Source organism: Halichoerus grypus, chromosome 12 (assembly GCF_964656455.1).
Source record: "Halichoerus grypus chromosome 12, mHalGry1.hap1.1, whole genome shotgun sequence".
NCBI lineage: Eukaryota > Metazoa > Chordata > Mammalia > Carnivora > Phocidae > Halichoerus > Halichoerus grypus.
The window spans coordinates 20,430,919-20,456,831 of NC_135723.1; the positions used below are offsets into that span (position 1 = coordinate 20,430,919).

At 40.0% G+C, this 25,913-nt stretch overlaps 2 protein-coding genes across 12 annotated transcripts in view; one reads left to right on the plus strand and one right to left on the minus strand.

The window, feature by feature from the left end:
- Positions 1 to 7,317, minus strand: part of KMT2E (lysine methyltransferase 2E (inactive)) — an 86,277-nt gene extending 78,960 nt beyond the window's left edge. For 2 of the 3 annotated variants that reach the window (XM_036067440.2, XM_036067437.2), the window contains exon 1: positions 7,178 to 7,315. The gene's annotated coding sequence lies outside the window, so the exon portion shown is untranslated. Of the gene's footprint in view, positions 1 to 7,177 lie in introns of all 3 variants that reach the window. The other variant, XM_036067438.2, reaches the window with a different exon arrangement.
- Positions 7,318 to 7,514: 197 nt separating this feature from the next.
- The window catches only part of LOC118519800 (uncharacterized), a 46,803-nt gene continuing 28,404 nt past the window's right edge, over positions 7,515 to 25,913 (plus strand). For 2 of the 9 annotated variants that reach the window (XR_004909349.2, XR_013443090.1), the window contains exons 1-3: positions 7,607 to 7,776; positions 7,999 to 8,219; positions 8,509 to 8,788. Coding sequence is in view for 1 of the 9 variants with exons in the window: in XM_078060037.1 (XP_077916163.1) it covers positions 7,515 to 7,776; positions 7,999 to 8,219 (483 nt within the window). In the remaining 8 variants the exon portion in view is untranslated. Of the gene's footprint in view, positions 7,777 to 7,998; positions 8,220 to 8,508; positions 9,707 to 10,404; positions 21,970 to 25,913 lie in introns of those variants that run through there. The other 7 variants (XR_013443088.1, XR_013443087.1, XR_013443089.1 and 4 more) reach the window with 7 other exon arrangements.

Here is a 25,913-nt window from a genome sequence, read left to right on the forward strand (position 1 = left end):
TAACCATTCTGGTTACTTAAGGAAAGACGCTTGATCTTAAGAAATGCATACTTAAGTATAAGAGAGCATCATATATGCAATCTACTCTCAAATAGTTAAGAATTTCTTTTTACATGTACAGAGAATATGGCAAATGTGATAAAATGTTAAAAATCAGAGGATCTGAGTAAAGGGTTTAAGGGAAGTTTTGTACTGTTCATGTAACTTCTGTAAGCCTGAAATTATTTTAAAATAAAAAAATTAAAACAAAAAAACCTTGGTTTTTTGGCAGTATTCCTCAACATACATGCATATATTTATATATAATATTTGTATTTTTAAAATTAAAAAATGGAATCATCTGTTTGATACTATTTAGTTTCAGAGGCCCTCCCAAGTACATTTGAACATCCCTGAAAAAAGGCAATTGTTTTACGATGAATTAAGTGTCCTTCTCTTGCTCTCCATCCAAGCAAACTCCCCCACACCATAAATACACACTTTACCACCATCTCCTTAACCAGTCACAGCTAATTAAAGGGATCAAGATGGAGAACAGTGGCTCACTGACACCTTGCCAATTCCTGTGAGGTCCAACTGTACTTTCTTCAAAAAAGTTCTCTAAGACTTCCCTACAGTCTTATAACAAATCTTTTACTTAAGCTAGTTGTAGCTGATTTCTGTACCTTGTATCCAAACAAACCCTGAAACAGCAGGCTTTTGAGAAGTAGAAATAAACAGTGCAAGGAAAACAGTAGTTACTTAATCTTTTGTCTGTGCTTGAAAATATGGTTTTGCGGGGGGCTTAATGGTAAGATGTAGTAAGGTTGTGTCAATTCAGCCAATTACACAGCTTCATTTAAAGAGAAGCAGCAGAAAAGCAAATAATTCAAAAGGAACAATCTTATTTTCTCAAGAACTCCTATGTATCAGACCAACCTCAGAACCCCATCAATTTATGGCTAATGAAGCAGAGTCTCAACCTTTCAAATCAGTCACATCAAGAATCTTCCCATCTTTTGCCACATCATTAAAGAGAAAATGGGTTTTCAAATTCCTGAAACTTGTCTTTCTTTAAACAACAGACAAAAACAAGAGCAATTTAAGAGGTCTCTCTGTAAAATCATAAATAGAAACTATTATATTTCATTATTAGTCTGTGAAATACGAAAAAAAGTATTGGGAGAGTGTATCTTTCTCATATATAGTCCCCCGATATGTAAACTTCTGGGGAAAAAAAAAAAAAAACTGTTTTCCCGACAATATCCTAAATAATACTTAATTCTTCTCACCACATTCCTCACTTTTTGCTAAAAACCATTGACACTAGGCTTTACCTTATTCTTAGACCAGTGAGAAAAATGGGAAAACATATTTTTTTTTAAAAAATGTTTTATTTGTCAGAGAGAGTGAGCGAGCACAGCAGGGGGAGCGGCAGGCAGAGGGAGAAGCAGGCTCCCCACTGAGCAAGGAGCCCAATGCGAGACTCGATTGCAGTGGGATCATGACCTGAGCCGAAGGCAGACGCTTAACCGACTGAGTCACCCAGGCGTCCCCATAATCTTTAAATTTACTTAACTCAAATAAGTTTAAAATTATTTATCATAGTAAATTCAGTTAAAGTCTTTGAGTAAAAATTATGTTATAAATACCTTTTGAAAACAAAAGTCAAAATAAATTTAAACATTAAAATTTTTTTTGGTCTCAGATAAAATGTTAGATAACATAATTCTGTGAACTTCACCTTTAAAATTATCTTACGAATACCACAAACCAAAACAATCTCAATCCCACTGTTCCATTAATTAACTTTATGCCACAGGCTCAGACCTTAAATGCTGCCACCAAGTTAGCTATAACACAGGTGTGATTACTCAATGTTCTTTCTCAATTATAAACTTCAGGACCAAGATGTTTATTCCTTTCGTTTAACTCTAAATTAAGCAAACATCTAAGAGTTGCTAGAAAATTCTCTCTCTTCTCCAACTGTACAACTAGAATAAAGAAAGCTGCACAAATCATTTTGTTTCTCAGGTCCTGTCTTAAAACCAGATTTCACACTTAAGCCAACTTTAAAATGCAAAAATAAATATTTTAACTAAAAATAATGGACAAGTAGTTGATTATTTACTCACTGAATTACTCTATTATAGGTTACTTATGCATGAAAAGCCATAATATCTGTTTTGATAGCATCATAATTCAACACATCAAAAAAGAATTCTGATTGACTTGTTGCATTAAAAAGTACAAGATCCCAAACAGCTTAAATAGTTCTTGTAAATAATCAAATCAGATTTTCCAATAAAGCTGGAAAATTCACCTAACAATACAAAAATGGCTTTCCTAAACTATCTAAAAATAAAATTTTATTTATGAGCTATCTATGAGGAAGAAAGAACTGATTTCATATTAAGGGAAAACATTTATCAAGTGAAATGTAAGACCCAGCTATTTTCTTGACTGACTTAAGTAAAAAGCGTCCTAGTTACTAATGGTTAATAAAAACTTCTCGTATTCTTAAAGATGCAAATAACATCTAATTAACTTAGCCTTGGTCACCACCATTTGATTTTTAAGGTAGCACTTAGCATGAGTGCTCACAATAACAACAAAAAAATTCTTTTGGTTAATTCCTACCTCTCTATAAAATACTGTTTAATTGCAAATGGCAAGATTTTTAAATACTGCACTTCAAATTTGATGCGCTAAAAAATTATTTTCAACCATAAATACTGCTCTTCCATATTAAATAAATTTTTAATACATATTATCTGTTTAATATGAAAAAAATAAGGCTCTTCCCAACACTTGTACATTACGAAAGACAGTAAAAAAGAGACAGTAAGCCACTCCAATTTTAAACTCAGCCTAAAAACTAACATTTATACGGCAATATCTAAAATAGTATCCTTGTTATTTTGCCAGTCGACACAAAAGAGTAATTTTACCATAAAAAATAATTCTATAGCTAACATTAAAAAGTCTCCCTGAATACAAGTATTAAACATTTATTCTAACATATGACAAGGAACAGTCCCTGATCACCCTGAATATTTGAGATGTGTTTGCTTAAATGAGCTTTAAATGCAACAAATAATTGAGCACCTACTCTCTACTGTGAATAAATCCTTTGGAAATGAAAGCTAATTACACATTATGAAAATATTAAAAAAATAAACAGCATCTTTTACAAAGATTCCATACTAATATTTCTTTAGCAGTTTTTGATAGCTCTTCCAAGTCTTTTTGGTTTTCTCCATTTTAAATACTCAATGATAGCACACATTTAAGTCCCAGTATTAACTTCCAGAAAAGCAGAGCTGTTAGGATTTATATAACACACTTTTAAAAGTAAAACCATCAGGCGCCTGGGTGGCTCAGTTGTTAAGGTCTGCCTTCGGCTCAGGTCGTGATCCCAGGGTCCTGGGATCGAGTCCCACATCGGGCTCCCTGCTCTGCGGGAAGCCTGCTTCTCCCTCTCCCACTCCCCCTGCTTGTGTTCCTGCTCTCGCTATGTCTCTCCCTGTCAAAAAAATAAATAAATAAATCTTTAAAAAAATAAACAAAATAAACAAAAAAAATAAAAGTAAAACCATCGGTGTAACACTTTGATGCATGAAAATGGGTACATTATTCTTAGAAATAAGAAACCAATTTAAGAAGTTAGACTTTCACTAAGACCACTAAGGTATGTGTTAAAGGGAAGAATTTCTCCTAAATTATTAATTGGCTTTTATCCTCACTTCCTCATTTTAGATCCAAGAAGTCCTACAGCTTACTGTGGTATACATGGTAAAAATTCTCTGGCTGGAAGCTGTAAGACAGACAAGACAAAATTGTGAGAGAGTTATCAGAGATCTGAAGAGTTGAAGGGAAATGGAGGAACCCGTAAAGGTTCTAAACTTAAATTGAGATCAAAAGGATCCTATAATGCACACTGACAACAAAAGGGAAGTATGATCAAAATATAGTCTCTAAAAATAAAATTTACTCTCCAATTACATTATGATTTTCTACAAATCCACTTAAACAGATAAAACCTAATCCCTCAAAACTCAGCTACCCTAAGAACAAAGACCATTTGACTAGTTTTCCCCCCAAGAGACCTACTGTATCAAAACTCACTGAGAATAAAAAACCATGCCTAACCTTTTAAAAAATTTGCCTCTACACTCTAATTTAAAACACAGAGAGTCAATCGGGTATACATTAACAAAAACCAAACATTTATAGCCATGTTATTTATAAAGTAACCATTTAAAATAAAATACGATATACTTAAAACATATTAAAACAAACAAAATCCAAAGCAATGAAGCAGCCCAGTATGAAGAAAGCTAATAGCGTGAACACAGCTTTTCTCATAATTTCTAACTTGGCATTGTTTATTTGAAACCAAGTAAGTCCAAATGCTTTGTGTGTCTAGACCTGATCAAGGTCACTATCAAGAAAAAACAATGGGTGTAGACAGTGTTCCCTCCCATGGCTACATAAACCACATTTCCTTAAGAGTATACTGATTTCCTACACATTAGATATTAAGTTTAAAGTACCAACCTTCTGAACCACGGATCTTAACCACATAGTCTATAAAACAAACGCACAATCTTTACACTGCAGTTACGGATCCAGACCTACATGATCACTCAGAGCATAATAAAATGAGTATTGACCAGAAATCCCTACACAAACTCTTACTACCCACCAACATTTCATTTTACAATAAAATATTTCAAAGATTCTAAGTACGGTTATGTGCTCACTCTTCCATGATGAAACTCTCTAAGCCAGTTATTTCTACAATTATTTTGTAGAACAGAAAGTTAACTAATTCATATGTGAGCTTCATGATTCTCTTGTTCCATTGTAAATATTAGAGCAGAATTTACAGTGGAAATAAAAGAATCATGAAAGGGTGTATACTCTCCAACCTTTTTAAGAACTACTGGATTGAAAGGCACTCATCTTTCAGTTAGTCCATATCAGAATGGTCATTAAATGCCATTAATGGCCCACTGATATCTCATTGCTGAGTTCAGGCCAAAAAGATCAACCCCCCCCACTACAGAGATGAATTTTAATCATTCCCACTTTTTAAAATACTGTTAAATGATACCATTTGATTTTCTGCCTCAATCTATTAGATTCTGAAATTAGCATAAAATGGATTCAAGACCCTCTATTACAGTATGGCTGTTATTTAAATCATTAAAACAGACTAAGTTCCACATCCCAAAATAGGCAAATGGGCATGGGGGGTGGTTTCAAGAACTAAAGCCTTACTTTTCTACTTACATAATTATGATAGTATGCTATAAAACAATTTTAAAAGATAGCAAAGTGTGTAGCTGCACTTCATGAAATATACAAACTTAGAAAATTCTTAAGGAATGCTTAAATACATGAGAAAAATGGATGCAAACTATAATATTGAGAAGAACAAGCATCTCCACACCCAGTGAAGTAACAGGTTTAGGCTTGTTTGTACAGCTCCCTAAAAATTAATCTGGAAGAGTACAAAAACCAAAATTCACAAAATTGGTCAAGAGGTGGATGGGAAACATTTCACTCTAAATTAAAACATCTAGTCACACAAAATGTTACACTTATACACTTACTAAACATTTTAACTTACTTTAGCACAGTGAATAAAAAACACTTGCACTAAGCAGAGCAAAAACTATTCCTTGTCCCAAATATTTTTTTTTAAATGTTTAAGAGCACCTACCTCACTACTGAAATTTCTAAGGCTACCTGAGTGGTTTTTTTTTTTTCCTAAGTGGTGTCATTTTATTTGCCTCTCAGGAAAAACCAATCAAATTAATCAACTAAAACACAGCATTGTAATTTGCAGTAAAATCAACACATTTTTGTAAACTATTTGGGAAAGAAAAGAAGCACAGTCTTTTCATGTAAACATAATAAGCCTGTAATATGCTGCAGACAAACGCACTGCATGGGGTGTGGAGGACCCGAGCTGATTAGATTACCACAACATCAGCCTGGGGCCGCCATTTTTAGAATCTGTAAAGGACAAAAGAGGGAAATTTCACTTTTTACTTCCCATCTCGGAAAATAAAGGAAAAAACGGGGCCATCTTCCAATTAGGTATTGATGTCTCCAGCCTAGAGTTGAATGCACCTCACTTAATTCTCTCCAAGGTCTCCAGAACTCCAACACCTTACGTTATTCACATCTCTAAAAGGAGGGGAAACAGGCACCAAACACACACACACACACACACACAAAACAAAAAAAAAACCCGGGGTTTACTCCAAAGCGAACTCTAGCGATTTCTCTCTGACTTTAAATTGTATCATTCTTAAGACTCTAGCAAGAACGGATCTCTACGGAACTGAGGCCAGTGGAAGAGAGCACTCCGGATTGTTTTTTCTCTCTCCCCTCCCTCGTTTAGCACAGTGAACCGTTTGTTTCTCTTCTGTATCTGCTGCCACAGTGTTTGTGCCAATCCCTTGGTCAAAATAAGCTTTTCTGAAATGTGCCATGTTGTGGATTCTAAGCCTCCGGTACAGTAAAGGACGGCGAGAATGCAAGAGGAGTGGGGGAGGAGACTGAGAAGGCTGGGTACTGGGGTGACCACCTCTGGGGCGGGTTTACCCTCTCCCGGAGAGGATGAGGAGCTGTCTTGTTCTCCCACAAAGGGAGATAGAGACCCAGAGCGTCCTTTTAACCCCCTTAGTATCTACCAGAAAATTATACCAGAGAATGCCAGGCAATTAATGGAAGAAGAAGAAAATGGGGCCTATACGGTTCTTCAGCACCTGAACAAGATGCGGTCGAGGAAAGGGAGAGCTGGCAGCTCCTGGGACCACTTCGACACAAACCCTACTAACAGTCACAAGCCTCCCTCCTCACCCAAGCGCCCTTAACCCGCTGCCAATAAGGAGTGCGCCCCCTCCCTAACTCCCACTCTCAAGGGGTTTAACTGCCAGTTTCCCCTTTCCCCAACCCTAAAACCCGCCATAATGCTCCCTTTCTAGGGACAGGGAAGAGAAAGGATAAATTCGATTCAAACAAGCAGCGTCTTGCTCCAGCCCAGACACCTGAGAGTCAACGCCGACTCCCCCAACCCCCTCCCCAAAGCATAAAAATGAGAAAGCCCCCTCCCCCTTGAAACACGCGTCCCTCCACCCCGCAAACCCCAAGAACTCCCAAGGAGACGACAGGCACTGACCTGTGATGTTCACACACCAGACACCCGAACCCCGTTATCTGCTCGACCCCCAAGGAGTCTCTCCACACCTCCGCGAACAGACGACCCCCCGACAGCAGCCACTGCGGACAGAGGACCCGGCTCCACACACCCCCTCCCCAAACAGCAGCGCGCAGCCTCTTCACCAGCAATCAAGGAGTAGGGGAGGGGGCACCCAAACAGTCAACAGGAACGCAGAGGCGACGGCAAAGCTCCTCAGAGTGTCTATGCCCCCTCTGTTGCCGCTCCCGAACTCAGGCACGGTCTCCGACTCGGCCCCCTGCGCCCGCTCAGTGTCACTGCCTCTCGCTCTGGGAAAATGGCGGCGACGGCGGCGGCGGCCGCGGCGGCGGCGGCGGCGGCGGCGGCCGCGGCGGCGGCGGCAAGTGCACGGGGCCCGCCCGCCCCGCTCCGCAGGGGCAGAGGGGGAGGGGAACGAAGCTGCCCGCCGCCATTTTGCTTGTGGGCTGCCGCCCGCCGTTGCCTCTTCCACAGAGGCTTGAAGATAACCAACTGGAGGCAGAGAGGTGGGCAGAATCTCCGTCTTTTTCACAACAGATGCATTCAACAATTCACAGAAGGTTTGGGGAAGTTTCGGTATTTGGTGGGATTGGTTCTTTACCCCTATTCCCGGAGCAGCCCTCAAGTGTGGATATCGGCGAGCTTGGGCACGCCACTACTGGGTGGAGGGATAAGGACTGTAGGCTCAGGGAACAACCCCCCCCCCCCACCCTCCTAAAGCCATGCCCTTTCTCCCACTCCCCAAACAACCTCAGTCTCAGTCTTCCCCTCCCCCTCCCCAGTCTGGCCTCCAGCGCTGGGTGAACTCGGTTTGGGTGTCACTCGACGCCCACTAGGGGCTGAGGAGGCTCCAGTGCGCAGACTCCGGGCACCGGATAAAAGCGGAGCTGGAGCGTCCAGCGCCGTCTCGATGGAGGAGCGAGAAACGGAAGAGGTCGGGGGGAGAAGCAGCAGGAAAAGTACAGCCACCGTCAGCGCCGCTTTCCTGCCACCGTGTATCGGGGTAAAAAGCTGCTGTTGCCGTCGGTGCAGTTGCCGTCGCTGCCTCCTACTTCTTTTGGCCCCGGGGAAGGATTTCCCCGCCGGCGGGACAATGTGCGGGGTGGGGAGCGGGAATTCCTTTATGTGGCGGTGATTAAACGAGGGAGGGACTGAGAGACGGCTATCTCGAAGAAAAAGGGGAGGCCAAAGAATAAAACAAGGGTTTCCCCACTAAAGTAACACGGTGATCCCGATTCTTGTTTTCGGGGTCTTTCCCCCGAAATGGCGGTTTCCGTCTTCTCGCTCTACAGAGACCCGGAGCGCTTGGTAAGCCGAGTGGGGAGAGGCAGAGGCGGTCCGTGCAACCAATCAGTGCCTGGTGTGTTCTGTCGGGCGCGTCGTGATTGGCCAGCGATGACCTCATGCTGCAGCAGCGGGTGGGGCCAGAGTCGTCGGGGGAGGCTGTGGCAAAGGCAGAGAGGGAGAAGTGACGATGGTGATCGTTGCTGCCGCGGCTGATATGGAACCCAAGCAGTGGCGAAGAGAATCTCAAGGCTCTTCCCTGAGTATTTTCTCCTTTCCCTGCGCGAGGTGAGGGCCCCGGCTCGGCCTCTGCGAAACTTTGGGGCGCTGGCGCGGACGAGGAGACACAATTCCTCCCATGACTTTTGTAACTGCGTCAGGGCAAGATGGCGCTGGGTCTCCTTGGGGCGCGGGGGGAGAGGCACGTCCACCGCCGCCGCAGCGCATGTGACCGGGCTGCATTCCTGTGGGGTTTGGCTCCGACCCAGGCTGGGGCGGGGGAGGGGAAAGGGCTTGGGCGGAGGAGACTGTGGTGCGGTCGGCGTTGGCGGCCTGAAGAGGAAAAGATGACTGTTTGAGAGCGCTTCCCCTCCCCCAGGTAGCTTACAGCTGCGGCTCCCGGGGGAAAGCCCCTGGAGGGACACTCACGGGGTGTGACGGCTGTTGGTGGAAGAGAAGGTTCGGTGCCCTATTTTCTTATCTATCTTTCTCCTTGCAAAATGCTTACGTAAGGTGGCAGGTTCCTAATGTGGGAGTCGCAATCAACTGTGAGTCCCTGAGGGCCACTGGTTGGAGTAAAAAGCAGAGACTAGCTAGGCCACAACGTCAAGAAGTATCCGTTATTTTCTGAGAAAACGTAAAGTTTCTCAGATTCCAGTAGAAAAATATTTACTAAATTTGGAAGCAAGTGTAAAAGGTGTAAACACCCAGGAACACTTAAAATTTCCTAAAAGTTACCATCTGAATTTTGAGGACCCTTTTCAGGTTTTCTGTTCCTTCCCTCTGTACTTCTCATATCTTCCCTCAGGAATGTGTAAACTTAGTGGATACGGTTTTCTTTTTAAATTTAGGCGTGATTAGTAATAAGAATAAAAGCTGCTAGTGCTGTAATCTATATGAAGTAAGGGTGTTTTCAATACTTTTGTCTTTATGTCGCCCTCTTAACTATGGTTTTTAAAAATAAAAAATGAAATCACTTTCGGTAAATGTTAAGATTCCTGCACCATTATGAAGCCTATCTCTTTAAATCACTTTTGTAGAAGTATGACTTTTAATTTTCGAAACCTTGTTAGTTGACGGTCTTTAGTTGGAAAGTTTTTAAGTAGCCTATATTGGTAGATTCTGTAATAAATACTAGTTTTGTTTTTGATTATTCCCACTTAGCCAAACAAGCATAGTAGCCATTAACTAGTGAAAATTCCAAAGGCTTCTCGCCTTAGGTGGTGTTGAGAGCCGGGAGTTACACACAACAAAGACATTTGCACGGAAACATGGCTTGCTTTTTGACAGAACGCACCTCGTGCTAGGAGGAAACGTTTGCTGGACCTGAAAAGATGGGTTTAACTCAGGTCAAGGTTATGTTACTTCCTTTAGTGTTAGTTGTAGACTTGGTAGTTTGAAAACAAGATTTTTTATTCATTTGTTTATACTTAAACCCTTGCTAGTTTTTGTGGCTTTCTTTTTCAATGAAGTAACAATACGAACTGAAAAGCCTGTAACTAAAGTGTAAATATAAGTAGTACAAAGAGTTTAGAGTTCAGAGTTTTTTTTGTTTTGGTGCATTGTGATTAGAAAATGGGCATCTTTAACTTCGAGGATTTGTTTGTCACATATAAGTTGTGTCTCCCTTAACTGTCATAGCAACTTTTTTTTTTTTTAAGATTTTATTTATTTATCTGACAGAGACACAGCAAGAAACGGAACACAAGCAGGGGGAGTGGGAGAGGGAGAAGCAGGCTTCCTGCTGAGCAGGGAGCCCAATGCGGGGCTCGATCCCAGGACCCTGGGATCATGACCTGAGCTGAAGGCAGACGCTTAACCGACTGAGCCACCCAGGTGCCCCACTGTCATAGCAACTTTTATTTTGGCTCAGGAAAAAGGGACTAAATATGAAGTCACGTTTTTAAGGTAATTTTCATAGTCTTCCTAGCTTCACTCTGCCTTAATAAGGAAGAGAGGCCATTTTTCAAGCTAGTAGAAACATCCTTGTTTTTGTCTTTTTGGTCAGCATGTCCACATTATTCCTAATTGCCAAATCTTGAGCTCTAGTTTTTCTTTTGCCACATTCCTGTGGCGTTTTAAATACTTGGAATTATTTCTTTGACTACTTTCTTGCGTTATATGTTCTCTCTGGGCAATTTCATCTGTGCCTATGACTCCAGTAAAGCCTCAATTTTTATCTCATCTGTTAATGCAATGTTAAGGTATACAAGGGGGCCCACAGGCTTCCTAAACTCCCGTAAAAAATACTGAGCATGGTACTAGATTCCAGAGAACTTTGTTCAACCATTCCCTCAAAAAATTTTTGCTTCTCATGCTCTTTCATTATTTGAGTAAACCATACCACCCCCAGCCTTCCTATATTTTTTATTCAAATCATGATCGCTGGTATAATTGGAAGTTTTATAATCGGCTTCAGGCGGCAGACATCCCCTAATGGATAAAATACATAGGTAGAGCTGTTCCATAGTTTGTGTCTTTGTCCACACCACCGGAAGTACTTCTTCCCACTCCTGGGTAACTTGAGACTTTGCCTCCTGAAACTTACAAATTCTTGCTCCCAAGTCATAGGATCCATTCTTTACATAATGACCCAGCCCAGTGCTTGGTTGGCATTCAGGTGTACAAGTTTTGTGTGTGTGTGTGTGTGTGTGTGTGTGTTTAGGTGGATAACACTCTACTAATAAACTGTAGTGCAAACTGTAAAACATAGCTTTCATACTTTTTCAAAAACACATTTGACCCACCAGGGTTTGATGAGGAAATGAAGTAGATTAGGAGGCTCACAGGCCAGGTTTTCTCCCCTTTGACTTACCTAAGAGAGGAGACAGGGGACTGCTGATGGGATACTTCTGCCTCCAGAAAAATGGGAAGGGAAAAACTGGCCTTATTTTTCAACATCGTATTTCTCAAATCTAGAGGACATTTTAACCTACAAACTTCAGTGTATAAACACCAATGATTATTTGGGTTTATAATTCCTTGATGTGTTTGGGGCTTATCAAAGTATTTAGTACTGCTTGCTCTGATACTAGAGGACCCAATTTTTTGTGCCCTTGAGTTTAGTTTTTGTCATTTTTCTTTCTGTAATTTATAAGTGTCCATGTGCCAGCCTGTGGTACCTACATGTGTTCTATGTATCATGAGATTGGCATTCCAATAATAGGGCTGATTAAAATTGCATGTTAAATGAAGCTCCTCAATAAGAATTTTTTTTTTTTAAGATTATATTTATTTATTTGAGAGAGCGAGAATGAGAGTACATGAGAGGGGGAAGGGTTAGAGAGAGAAACAGGCTCCTCGCTGAGCAGGGAGCCCAATGTGGACTCGATTCAGGGACTCCAGGATCATGACCTGAGCCGAAGGCAGTCGCTTAACCCACTGAGCCACCCAGGCGCCCCTCCTCAATTCTAAGGGTCATATTTGAGCTTTATAAACATTGGTGACCCTTTTGTCTGCTGTTAAAGCTTTTGGGGTATTTTTGAATAGTGATTGTCTATGTTTTGAAGCTCAAGTTCAAAGTAAGAAAATACTCGAAATTATATGGGACTTCACTGGATTTTATTTTTATGTGGAATTTTCCTCTGCCCCACCCGACTTTAGTGTTGTCTACGTGTAGAATGAAAAGATTTATGTCTGAGAATTGAACTTAAACCATTAAATATACCTTAAAATGTTATGGTTAAAGATACCACTTGATTAGTTTAATTTCCTGAAAAATGAGTTTAATGCTATCTCGTTCTTCCTGGGCAAGGTGTTATTTATGTTAACACTAAACCTGAAATTCATATTTGGAAAGATCCTCAAAAATTTCCAAGGTTGTGGATACCTTGAATCAACTTGATTCTTAAGAAAAAGATAGGTTTATTCCTGAGTATTCAAAAAACATTTTGAAAGTTAACTGCCTTCTGCTATTCAAAAAGATCAGGCCTAGGGGTGCCTGGGTGGCTTAGTCGGTTGAGCGTCATTGAGTAGTATGGCTTCTTGGGTTCGGCTCAGGTCATGATCTCAGGGTCGTGGGATTGAGCCGCCCCTCCCCCTGTACGAGAGCACACTCACGCACTCGCTATCTCTTTCTCTCTCAATCAGTCTTTAAAAAAGAAAAGGGGGGTGCCTGGGTGGCTCAGTCTGTTAAGCGTCTGCCTTTGGCTGGGGTCTCTCAGATAAAATCTTAAAAAAAAAAAAAGATCAGGCCTATAGTCTCCCTGTTAACTGTTCAAGTTGGAAACATCTTTAAGTACGGAGTTTGGTCTGGAAAATAGAGAAACTAATAGTATTCTTCCACCTGAATGAAGCAAATAGGAAGCTAGCAAAAGCTTACAGAGCCCACCGTACTGTTCTCTGGAATGATTTAACAGTAGATGTAGAAAATGGGCTCTTTAATATTCATTGTGGATTGTAAACTTTAATATCAAATGTAAAAATGGAGCCAGTGAAGAAGAGCTGAGAAATTTATTGGAGGTCCTTTCTTTGCTCCTAGTGAGTGGTAATTTACAGAATAAAATTTCTGAATGTATCTAGTTTCCCCACTCTGCTTGTCCTATTTAGAGTGTGTGATTGTGTTTTGTTTTCTTAAAAGTATTTTATGGCCTTTTCCATTCAGTGCCTCTGTTTGCCATAAGTAAGCATTGAAGTATGCAGAGTTTATCTTGTATTTGTATTATAAAACAAAATTGGATTTGGGGTTTTTTTTCGTTCCTTTGTTGTAAGTACACCACAGAACAGCAGTATGGTCAGCCTTGTCTTTTTGAGGTACAGAATATACCTTCACTGAACAACTATCTCTTAAACAGTACTCTTCCTAATAAACTGGTCGTCGACCTAGAGTAAATGATATTTCATACAACTAAAATTTAAATCGAGTTAAATTATATAGAAATTTATTCTAAGATTATGTCACTTTAATGTTCCTTATCTTCAAAAGTATTTTTAAGAGTGCCCCTCCCAAAGTATATTGATATTTGTGTTTCAAATTAAAACTATAATCTGGTTTTCCCCTCTGATTGCTTTGTTCCTGGGACAGATTGGAACTCCAGCTCTAATTTGAATAAAATAATTGGCATTCCTACCGTATTTAAGACGCACAAAACATAATTACCAGCCCTTACATTTTCAGTTAGGTTGGCAAGATAAACTACTTGGTGATTAGAACTTCTGAAGCATTTATGTCTGTTTAAATGTTTACTTGCTAGTTTCTCCCAACCTTTATTTCTACGTTTTTAAATTTAGCTCAGTTTTAATGCCACTTCCATTTCTTTTTGTATAGGTTGGTTTGTTGCTAACGGTTAACCTCAAAGAAAGGAAAGATCACTGCTTAATAAGTGAGGATATAACAGATGGAATTAAGGATTTAGGAGTAACAAGAGTTTTTGTTTTAAATTAGTAAGGTAAGTTGTACTGGGTCACTTACACTAGTTTAGCGAGAGTAAAGAGAAGTTGTTGGAAAGTCATAATTTAAGCACTCAAAATCTTTAACTGCTAGTGAATCCCCTCGCTCCCAAAAAGGATTCATTTAATTTTTAAAGGATTCTTCAATCATCCATTTGATGTATCATCTTATCCTTTTTTTTCATTTGAAAATATAGTTTAAGGAAAATTGTGTTTTTTTAAATTTTATTATGTTAATCACCATACATTACATCATTAGTTTTTGATGTAGTGTTCCATGATTCATTGTTTGTGCATAACACCCAGTGCTCCATTCAGTATGTGCCCTCTTTAATACCCATCACCAGGCTAACCCATCCCCCCACCCCCCTCCCCTCTAGAACCCTCCCGTTTGTTTCTCAGAGTCCATAGTCTCTCATCGTTCGTCTCCCCCTCCGATCTCCCCCCCGTCATTTTTCCCTTCCTGCTATCTTTTTTTTTTTTAACATGTATTATTTGTTTCAGAGGTACAGGTCTGCAATTCAACAGTCTGACACAATTCATAGCGCTCACCATAGCACATACCCTCCCCAGTGTCACCCAGCCACCCCATCCCTCCTACCCCCCACCACTCCAGCAACCCTGTTTGTTTCCTGAGATTAAGAATTCCTCATATCAGTGAGGTCATATGATACATGTCTTTCTCTGATTGACTTATTTCGCTCAGCATAATACCCTCCACTTCCATCCACGTCGTTGCAAATGGCAAGATTTCATTCCTTTTGATGGCTGCATAATATTCCATTGTACGTATGTATATACCGCATCTTCTTTATCCATTCATCTGTCGATGGACATCTTGGCTCTTTCCATAGTTTGACTATTGTGGACATTGCTGCTATAAACATTGGGGTGCACGTACCCCTTCGGATCCCTACATTTCTATCTTTGGGGTAAATACCCAGTAGTGCAATTCCTGGGTCGTATGGTAGCTTTATTTTCAACTTTTTGAGGAACCTCCATACTGTTCTTCAGAGTGGCTGCACCAACTTGCATTCCCACCAACAGTGTAGGAGGATTCCCCTTTCTCCGCATCCCTGCCAACAGCTGTCGTTTCCTGACTTGTTAATTTTAGCCATTCTGACTGGTGTGAGGTGGTATCTCATTGAGGTTTTGATTTGGATTTCCCTGATGCCGAGCAATGTTGAGCATCATCTTATCCTTTTTTACTCCTATTTGCCCTTTAACTTGCCATAAAGTGAGAGTATGGGAATAAAGAGAGTAGCCACAGAATATCTTGCACAGATGTGGTCAGACAAGTTGTGTTTAGGACAGAGGAGAGATTGCGTATACTACCATATTATTGTTATCATGTGAACTTGAGAATAATGACTATTTTTGCTGCCTTTTCAGGTTTCAGCTACAGAATGTGGGAGGGAAATGCCATTTCTTGCATATCTAAAGTTTTTGAGGTGTCTGCTGGCTCAGTTGGAAAGCATGTGACTCTTGATCTTGGGGTTGTTGAGTTTGAGCCCTGCATTGGGTGGAGATTACTTAAATAAACTTAAAAAATAAGTTTTCTTCAGGAAGGAGTGGCTTACCTTACCATAGCCTTCCTTCATGAAAAATCTGAATACTAGGGTTAAGACTAAACTGGAGGAATAGGTTTCCTCTTTATCTAAAAACATTAAAGTTTATCAGAAAGACAGTGGGAACCAGCCATTGGTCATAACGTGTAGGTGAAGTCGTCTCAAAGAGGGAAATGACTGGCATAAAGTCTCAGAATAGGGCCTGGGACTCAGCTATTGCCAACTAATTCCAAATTGAAAAGTAGACCATTATTAAAAGTCTCATATAACTAGGTTTATCAGTTTCATTCCTAATTTTATCTCACTTTTAGGTGGGATTAGGGTTAGAAAAAGTATTTGGTTTAAAAGTATTTTTTTTTCTTCCTAGTTGGACGTAAAAAGCGGGAATGAGAAAGCAAGTATGAGCAAGTCTGATGACTTCCTTTCCTGTTCATGCTCACCTGTTACAATCTGTGTGTTTTTTGTTTGGGTTTTTTGTTTTTTTTTTTTTTTAAAGATTTTTCAGTAGTCTCCACACCCAGCATGGGGTAGAACTCACAACCCCAAGATCAAGAGTCGCATGCTCCCCCGAGCCAGCCAGATGCCTCTACAACCTACATGTTCTTGATTGACTTGCTTCATCTGTAAATTGTTTAATTACCGGCAAATGTGTAGCTTAGTGCCTGACAGCATTAGATGATAATTGATAGCTACTAATAAACATGGATTTAAGAGATTTTTGGCATTTTAACTTTTATGCTGAGAATCCATGTAGCACAGGCAACCTGTGTCTACCTGTATAACAAAAGCCAGAACTGGTAATTTTGCTCCTGCATCAGGAAATACATCTTGACACCTGCTTTCCTTATTAAAATTCTAAGACTCAAAAGAATTTATTAGGATGCTTCAAATTTCAGGTTAGTATTTTTGTTCATGTTTGTACATCTTAAATTCATTATGCCCATGCCAAGTGCATTTTTTATGGCTTTAGGACAACATATACACATTTGGCCATCAGCAGAAATCCTTACAATCATTGTTGTAACAGATAAATGCTACCCTTGTATGACCAAGAGGTTATTGTTAAACATTACATTATCTGGCGATATAAAACTACTGCTGTAAGAAAGTTGTGATTGTGATTTGAAAATAGTCTTATATAGACAGTTCTCGTAATTCCCAGGTAACGTTCATGTTCTCACCATTTTACAGTGTATATTTCAGAAGAATTTATCCATTTATAGATCTGGGAGTACACCCATTAGAAAGCAGAAACAATTTATGCGTACCCACTTAAATTAGGACATTGAGAAGGAAAAACGCTGTCATCATTGGCATTTTTAACTATGTAAATACATAACGTATAAATTCTGTACATGACAACGTTTTTTTAGAATTAATATTTCCTGCCTGGGCAAATTTCTATATTACACTTTTTTTTTTTTCCATAAGAGGGAGGTGTGGGGGAGAAGGAGTGAGACAATCTTTTTTTTTTTTAATAAATTAATTAATTTATTTTTTTAAAGATTTTTTTATTTATTTGACAGAGACACAGCTAGAGAGGGAACACAAGCAGGGGGAGTGGGAGAGGGAGAAGCAGGCTTCCTGCTGAGCAGGGAGCCCGATGCGGGGCTCGATCCCAAGACCGTGAGATCATGACCTGAGCCGAAGGCAGACGCTTAACAACTGAGCCACCCAGGTGCCCCTTTTTTAATTTATTTATTTTAGAACACGCACGTTGGAGCAGCAGTGGAGGGCAGGGAGAGGGACAAGCAGACTCCCCACTGAATGAGGAGCCTGGCACTGGGCTCGATCTCATGACCCCAGCTGAAACAAAGACTTGGGCACTCAATAGACTGAGCCACCCAGGCACCACCTCCATATTATACATTTTGATCCAACCATGAGCTATAGTAAACTTTTAATAAAGTTTAAAAATGCCCATCTTCCATGCATGGTTTTATCAAGCCTTACTGGTACTTGACAGGATAGTTTTTCTACTTCACAAAAGAAGTCTGCCCCAAATATAACACCTGTGTGAAACTAAAACAAGTTTCAGTAAGATTTTTCTTATTTTTATTTTTTTTAAAGATATGCCTAAGCCCTTGTTTCATGTGAGATGTCACCAAATATGGTTTCCTGGGTGAGCTAAATATTCTTATTATAGCCAATATCTTTTTTTCTGAAGGTTCTTGGCTCCAACAGTTAAACATTTCGAAAAGCAAAGTTTGACTTAACAGTGCTTTTATATCAAGTGTCTGGTTTGTGTGTATATTTATATTGTGTGTTCAAAACGCTGGGGGGGGTGGAATGCAGCTATATTAGATACCTATTCCTATTTTTTTTTTTTAATTTTTTAAAAAAGATTTTATTTATTTGACAGAGAGAGACACAGAGAGAGAGGGAACACAAGCGGGGGAGTGGGAGAGGGAGAAGCAGACTTCCTGCTGAGCAGGGAGCCGGATGTGGGGCTCGATCCCAGGACCCTGGGACCATGACCTGAGCCAAAGGCAGACACTTAACGACTGAGTCACCCAGGCGCCCCTCTCTTCCTATTTTTTAAATGTTGACATATAATTAAAGGTCAGAGCTAACTAAGAATGAATACCATTTATACTTAATGTATGTCAGCTGAACTTGCATTTTTTCTTTTATGGTGTATCTTAACAGCAGTTAGTTTTTTGGTTTTGGGGGGGCGTGAGTGGGCAGAGAGAGGGGCAGAGGGAGAGAGAGAACCTTAAGCAGGCTCCATGCCCAGTTCGGAGCCTGACGCAGGGCTCTCTCTCAGGACCCTGAGATCATGACCTGAGCCGAAATTAAGAGTCTGACGCTTAGGGACGCCTGGGTGGCTCAGTCGTTAAGCGTCTGCCTTCGGCTCAGGTCATGATCCCAGGGCCCTGGGATCGAGCCCCACATCGGGCTCCCTGCTCCCGGGGAAGCCTGCTTCTCCTTCTCCCACTCCCCCTACTTGTGTTCCCTCTCTCACTGTGTCTCTCTCTGTCAAATAAATAAATAAAATCTTAAAAAAAAAAAAAAGTCTGACGCTTAACTGAGTGAGCCATCCAGGCGCCCCAGCAATTAGTTTCTAGTGATAGAAGAGATGGATTTTTTATTTAGCCCTCTTTACAAATGAGGAAATTAGTATCCATCAAGATAACTTAGATTTCAGTACTTTATCTACCTAGGTGTTTCACATTTGATCCTTTCTTTCATTTCTATATGAATCCTTTATTTAATGTTTATGTTAAATAAGTCCATTTTTTAAAAGATTTTGAGAGGAAGAGTGAGGGGTTGGGGGGAGGGACACAGGGACAAACAGACTCCCTGCTGAGCAGGGTGCCTGACACTGCGCTATCTCAGGATCACGACCGGAGCAGAAATACACTTAGCCAACTGAGCCACCCAGGTGCCTCAATTCATTTTTATTTTCAATACTTTTTATATCCTGTGTCTTGATCTCTCCTGGGTAAGCATTAACATAAAGTAGCTAATTTTTGGTTCCTATTTTTACTGCCCTCTTCCATTTTTCTCTACTCCTACTCTACAGACGTCTCTCTTGATCAACAACTATACCATTTCTGTAGTTAATGTAACAGTGTATACTCTTCTGTAAATACATGTGTATCAGAGTCCTCTAAATTTGTTATCCCTGCTCAGTCAGTGGAGTGGAACATATGCCCCTTGATCTTGAGGTTGTAGGTTTGGGCCCCATATTGAGTGTAGAGTTTACTTAAAAATAAAATTAAAAAAAAATAAATTTGTTATCCTTGCCTCTGGAGGCAAGAATGAGTTTGTTTTTTTTTTTTTTTTAATATTTTATTTATTTATTTGAGAGAGAAAGAATGAGAGACAGCACGAGAGGGAAGAGGGCAGAGGGAGAAGCAGACCCCCTGCTGAGCAGGGAGCCCGATGTGGGACTCGATCCCGGGACTCCAGGATCATGACCTGAGCCGAAGGCAGTCGCTTAACCAACTGAGCCACCCAGGCGCCCAAGAATGAGTTTTTTTTATTTATCGCTGACCCATCAAAGTTTGGTATTAGAAAAGTGCTCAGCCTCTGTAAAGATGACCAGAAGTTAGCATAGTTAAATTGAGAGGGAAACCAAGACTCAAACTTTTCTTGTATTAAGCTGCAAAGTAAACTGATCTCTTAAGTTGCGTTTATGTAGATTACTTCCTAGTTGATAGCTTTAGGTCCAAATAGCTTTCTCAGAAACTAAAAACAAAACACTGAAAGTACTAGAGTGAGGTTTATGTTGTAAAAATCAAATGCTCATAAGACCTTAATAGCTATGACATACAATTGTTTCTGTGTATCTCTGCCTTTTTTCTATCAGCCAAATGGGAAAATTATGTTCAAGGATAAACTCTTAAGAGTAGTTTAATTGGAGGCATAGATCAAAATGTGTAGTTTAAGGTTAAACTCTTCAAACTCATGGTTAAGTGGTCCATACAGGTACTTGGTAAAATCAGTTATTTGTGGAAGAGAAGTAGATGCTTGGTTTTCTATGCATAAACTGCCCCCTCCAATCCTTGCTATCATGCATTCCCCCAAAATTAAATACCTAGGTTATATTTTCCATTTCTAAAACAGTCAAACAAGTCCTATGTTCCCTGGAATTAATTTTACATTGGTAAATAAACTGGAACGGTTTTTCCATGCCATGCATTTTTATGAAATAACTAATTTGTGTGAAAATTTTAAAATATTCTAAATATGAATTAGCAAAGTAAAATGAAGGAACAAGATTACAAAAATCAAGTCATGGGGCAATGCTTGAGATGGGGAGAAGACAGTTAAGCATTATGCATGAAGTTTTCATTTAATATTCTGGAAAGAGAATTCTCAGTGAAAAGTATAGCTTTGCAACTGTCATAAAATTTGGTATTTTAGAACTCAATAATTAAAGCCAAACCAGTGAACTTTTTTTTTTCTTAAACGTTGGGCTCTATTATAACGTTCATATGAAGGTAAGTGTAGGGTATTGGCTCTCTTTGGAGAGAGGAGTAGGAAGAGGTTTGACATCACAGGCCATGTGGACTTAAAGCTATGGCTTTTTGTACGCCTGAAATTAACATAACCCTGTATGTTAATTATATTTGAACTTAAAAATAAAAATTTTGAAAAAGCTATGAATTTGAAAGTATTTTTCAGTATTTAGAGTCTGATTATTCATGCTCTTTATAGTCAGTCTCACTGGCAGACCTTACTTTTCTTGCTCATTCTGCTGTTACTGTGCATCAAGGAGGCATTGTGTACCAGAAGGCTTTGAGCTACTTGGGGAAAAGGTGCTTATAAGAACAGGGTAATTGTTGGGACGCCTGGGTGGCTCAGTCGGTTAAGTATCTGCCTTTGGCTCAGGTCATGATCCCAGGGTCCTGGGATCGAGTCCCCCATCAGGCTCCCTGCTCAATAGGGAGTCTGCTGCTTCTGCTCTCCTGCCGCTCCCCCCTGCTTGTGCTCTCTCTCTCTGACAAATAAAAAATTTTTAAAAAGAACAGGGTAATTATTAATCATAATAAACAGTCTTTGTCAAGGTGTGTGGGTAACTCCCTTGTGTATTAGTAGCTGTCAGTGACTAGCTAGCTTCCCAACAAGCAGGTTAGATTTGTTCCCTCTAAATCAGGGACCTCACAGTCTAGGTCTTGTGTCTCACAGGAGCCTTGATAGCATAGAATAGTTAAGATGGGAAAGGCTCATATTCCTGTTCAAACAATACAGAGCTGTTGTTTGAGAACAGGATAACTTCAAGGGTTTAGGACAAATCAAATAAAATGAATGTTCATGTAGATCTCTAGGATATGAATCAACAAAGCAATTAAACTCTTGTGTGGGTTTTTTGTTTGTTTTTTTTTGATAGAATGTATCAGATTTGGTATATATGAGAGACAAACTAAAGAGTTGGCAGGTTTTAGAGCTATTCAAATCCATTGGTTTGCAGACTTTGGGATTTCTTGAATGAATCAAATGATAATATGGATAATAAACATAGTTGCCAGTTTTAGTTCTTCAAATAGTGACAGTGTATGCAACATTTGGTTCTAAAATAGTTACTAACAGCAAACAAGGACATATGGGGTTTTTTGTTTTTTTGTTTTTTTAAAGATTTTGAGAGAGCGAGTGCAAGTGAGCATGAACGGGGTTGGGGGGGCAGGGCACGGAGGGACAAGCAGACTCTTCCCTGCTATGTGGGGTCCTGGGATCAGGCCCTGAGACCACTACCTGAGCTGAAGTTAGATGCTTAACCAACTGAGCCACCCACGTGACTCTGACTTTTGTATGTGGTTTTAAAGATTAAATTGTCATTTTGAAAAACTTGTCACATTGTTCTCATTTTGCTGTGGAATAATGAAAAATTGTCCAGAATTCATTTTGGGCTATTATTTGGGAATCATTCATGTATCTCAACTCCTGTTTTAGTCTTAGAAGTAAACAAATGTGTATATTATATATAATATATATATTTTCAACAGTCTAATTAGGGTAAATCCATGAATAACAGCCATTAAAATTATTTGCAAAGAATCATTTCAAAGTATTACTACAAAGAAATGGTAACAAAAATAGAGTTAAAATTTTGTGGGACTTTTGCATAAGTGTTATCGTAGAAATGGGTAAAGAGGGACACCTGGGTAGCTCAGTCGATTAAGCCTCCGACTCTGATTTTGGCTCGGGTCATAATCTGAGGATCGTGAGATCAAGCCCCAGGTTGGGCTCTGCTGTGGGGGTGGAGCCTGCTTAAGAATCTGCCTCTGCCCCTGCCCCTCCCCCTCTTAAAAATAAATAAGCTTTAAAAAAAAAAAGATAGGTAAAGAAAGTAAAGTAGTAGAATGGTTTCACTGGGTCTTTTTGGATTGTAGGCTTACAGATGGATTTTCTGCAACAGTCATGTATTACCAGAAAGTGTTTTTTTTCCCCAAAGTTATTCTAGTTTGTAATGATATCGGAAAATGCTTGTACATTAACTAAAAAATGGGATACAAACTAAAACCAGTATGGTCTCAGCTTGTCAGAAACCACCCTCAGTCCTTTAACAGCACGTGTCCATTATGTCCCTAGTAATGTCCATTTTCACCTTTTTATTTCTTGGTCTGCCTGCTCTTCATCATGCCTACTACTACTTCAGGCCTGGCATGGAGTAGTCAGTCACCCTGAATATTTGCCAAATAAATGAAGTATTATATATAACTGTGTAGTGGCCTCCATGCTTACCCTGGCTATAATCTTACCCTTTCAAATTCATCGGTATCCTTCAAAGTGATTTTACTAAAATGTGAATCTGATCTTGCTAGAAATGCTTTAATGGAAGAGTCCTTGTTCCTTAGGATGGCGAACAAGGCCCTGTGATCTAGCTCTGCCTGTTTTCCAAAGATTCAGTTGCACCTTCTTTTGCTTCCACACCCATATTTCTACTACTGTCATTTCCCCAAACCTACTTTGTTCTCTCAGACCTTCTTTTTATGTGATCATCTCTTCATGAAGTACTTTGTCTCTCTCTCCCCCTTGTGAATGCATCCTTCAGTTCAAGTGTTTTTCCTCTGTGAAGCTTTCTCTGGTGTTTTTCCAAACAGTCCGTTGTTCTTTATAATTCCATGTACCTTTTATCCAGCTCTTACTGGATTTATCCTGCACTTACTGTAGTTTAAGTATTTAGAATCCCCTCACCCTGTTAGAATGCGAGCCCCAGAAAGACAGTGTTTCACTTTGTCTGCCTGAGATAAATACATAGTGCTTGCATTAATACCTAGGACATAGTAAATGCTCACGTAAATGTTTGGCTTAATTAGGTCTCTTCCTCTTTGGTATAAATATAAATCTGCAAAACAGCTCCTGAACTTCGATTGTGAAGAGAAGGAAAAAAGATAGAGATGAATTTTTGTAGTTAAAAAGTTAGACCTAAAATTGCTAATGATTTGTCCTAAAGGGCAAAGCCATTCTTATTCTTAAAAAATAATAATAATAATAATTGGACATCTATTCCTCTTAGGTGCAATAACAGGTGCAATTATCTTGAAAGATGAACAATCCTAGGTCAAATGTCCTGGTGCTACTATCCACTGCAGGCAGGTAAAAGCCTCTCAAAACAGTGTTGTATTGGGCAAATTGGAAATTCCCCTCCATCCTCTAGTGTTTGGTTATAAATTCTTATTTGTCACGTTTAACCTACCTTCACAATGTGTAGAAAAAGATAACTATAGAGGTACTTTAACTTAATTAGAGGAGATAACTTTCCCAATAGCTAACTTTTCTTAACAGTTCAACAATCCCCTATTAACAGGATGAAAGTTCAGGGCTAGATTCTGGCATCTTATTTATTTATTTATTTTAAAAAAGTTTTTTAAGATTTTATTTTTTGTCGGAGAGAGAGCAGCAGGCAGAGGGAGACACAGGTTCCCCGCTGAGCAAGGAGCCCGATGCAGGACTTGATCCCAGGATCCTGGGATCATGACCTGAGCTGAAGGCAGACGCTTAACCAACTGAGCCACCCAGGTGTCCCCCCAAAAAATCCATTTTTTATTTTATTTATTTTTTTTTTTAAAGATTTTATTTATTTTTTTGACAGAGGGAGACACAGCGAGAGAGGGAACACAAGCAGGGGGAGTGGGAGAGGGAGAAGCAGACTTCCTGCTGAGCAGGGAGCCCGATGTGGAGCTTGATCCCAGGATCCTGGGACTGTGACCTGAGCCGAAGGGAGACACCCAACGAGTGAGCCACCCAGGCACCCCAAAATCCACTTTTTAAAATTAGTTACCCTGCTATGTAAATGTTAAAATGTTGCAAGTTGGTGGTTCTCAAGCCAGTTGGATCACTGTAATTATCTGGGAAGCTTATTAAACTATACATTCCTGGGCTCCACACCCAAACTTCCCCAGAACAGGATGTTAGGTGTCATCACTCATAATTTTCTTAGGATGTAGCAATTCCTGAAGAACCATATGCTAAACTACTTAGTGTGACCCAGGAATGCATTTTTGACAAATCCAGGTACTTTTCATGCAGATGTTTATTTTTTTTTTTTTATAAGATTTGGGAGAGAGCGTGAGCGAGAGAGAGAGAGCGCACAAACCAAGGGGAGAGGCAGAGGGAGAAGCAGGCTCCCTGCTGAGCAAGGAGCCCGATGTGGGGCTTGATGCCAGGATCCTGAGATCATGAACTGAGCTGAAGGCAGATGCTTAACCGACTGAGCCACCCAGGTGCCCCAAGATGTCTATTTAATAAACACTTAGGTATGTGAAATGAAGTGTTTCACTAAAAGGTCTATACAGGGGCGCCCGGGTGGCTCAGTCATTAAGTGTCTACCTTCGGCTCAGGTCATGATCCCAGGGTCCTGGGATTGAGCCCCTCGTTGGGCTCCCTGCTCAGCGGGAAGCCTGCTTTTCCCTCTCCCACTCCCCCTGCTTGTGCTCCCTCTCTCACAGTGTCTGTCAAATAAATAAATAAAAATCTTAAAAAAAAAAAAAGAAAAGGTCTATACAAGCCTACAGTACAAAGAATTTTTTTCAGTTCTTTTTTTGGGAGGTGTTGCTATAATATGAGACCTCTCCTACCTAAGAAGCTTGGAAGTACTGTTGCCATGAACCATTTCTTAAATTTCTTCTTAGTAACTTCATCAGAATAGCAACATAAATTGTTTTCAAAGAAATTCAGAATATTCTGATGGACTGAATTTTTTTTCTCTAGTAGATAAAAGCCAAATATTGTTAGCTTGGAAATCAGTCTTGTGTGCCTTTTAGCTGTTTAGATGATGAGGTATTTGGCTACTCTGAGAGTTACGGTTACTCTCTGATACCCTCGCTTCATTGAATTTATTTGACATTCAGAGCACTGTCTGAAAGAGCACTGACTTCAGAGCAGAAGTCACTTACTAGTTTGGGGCACTTGGGTATTTTTTTCAAGTTAAAGGGTTGGGGTTCTTCAAATTGGAAACCAGAGTAGTCCACATCATTAGCTATGGGATTTTTTTTAACGTGAAAGGCAAATATAACACAACTGCATTTAAGAGTAAATGAGTAAGATAAGGAATTGTGTAAGAAGGAAAGATACTTTTTTAAGGACTGGATTTTAACTCACCCTGCCTAATAAAGTCATGGCTGAAAGGATAAATGAGGTGTGGAATTTAGTCCTTCCAACATTCCATTGTGTTAATCATTCTTCCTATTCAGAGGCAGCGAGGAGTAATTTGAGTGGCTGCAGTCATAATAATGTGCTATATAAGTACCCAAGGGCAGAGGTAAGAACGGAGTTACGGTTGTCAAAGA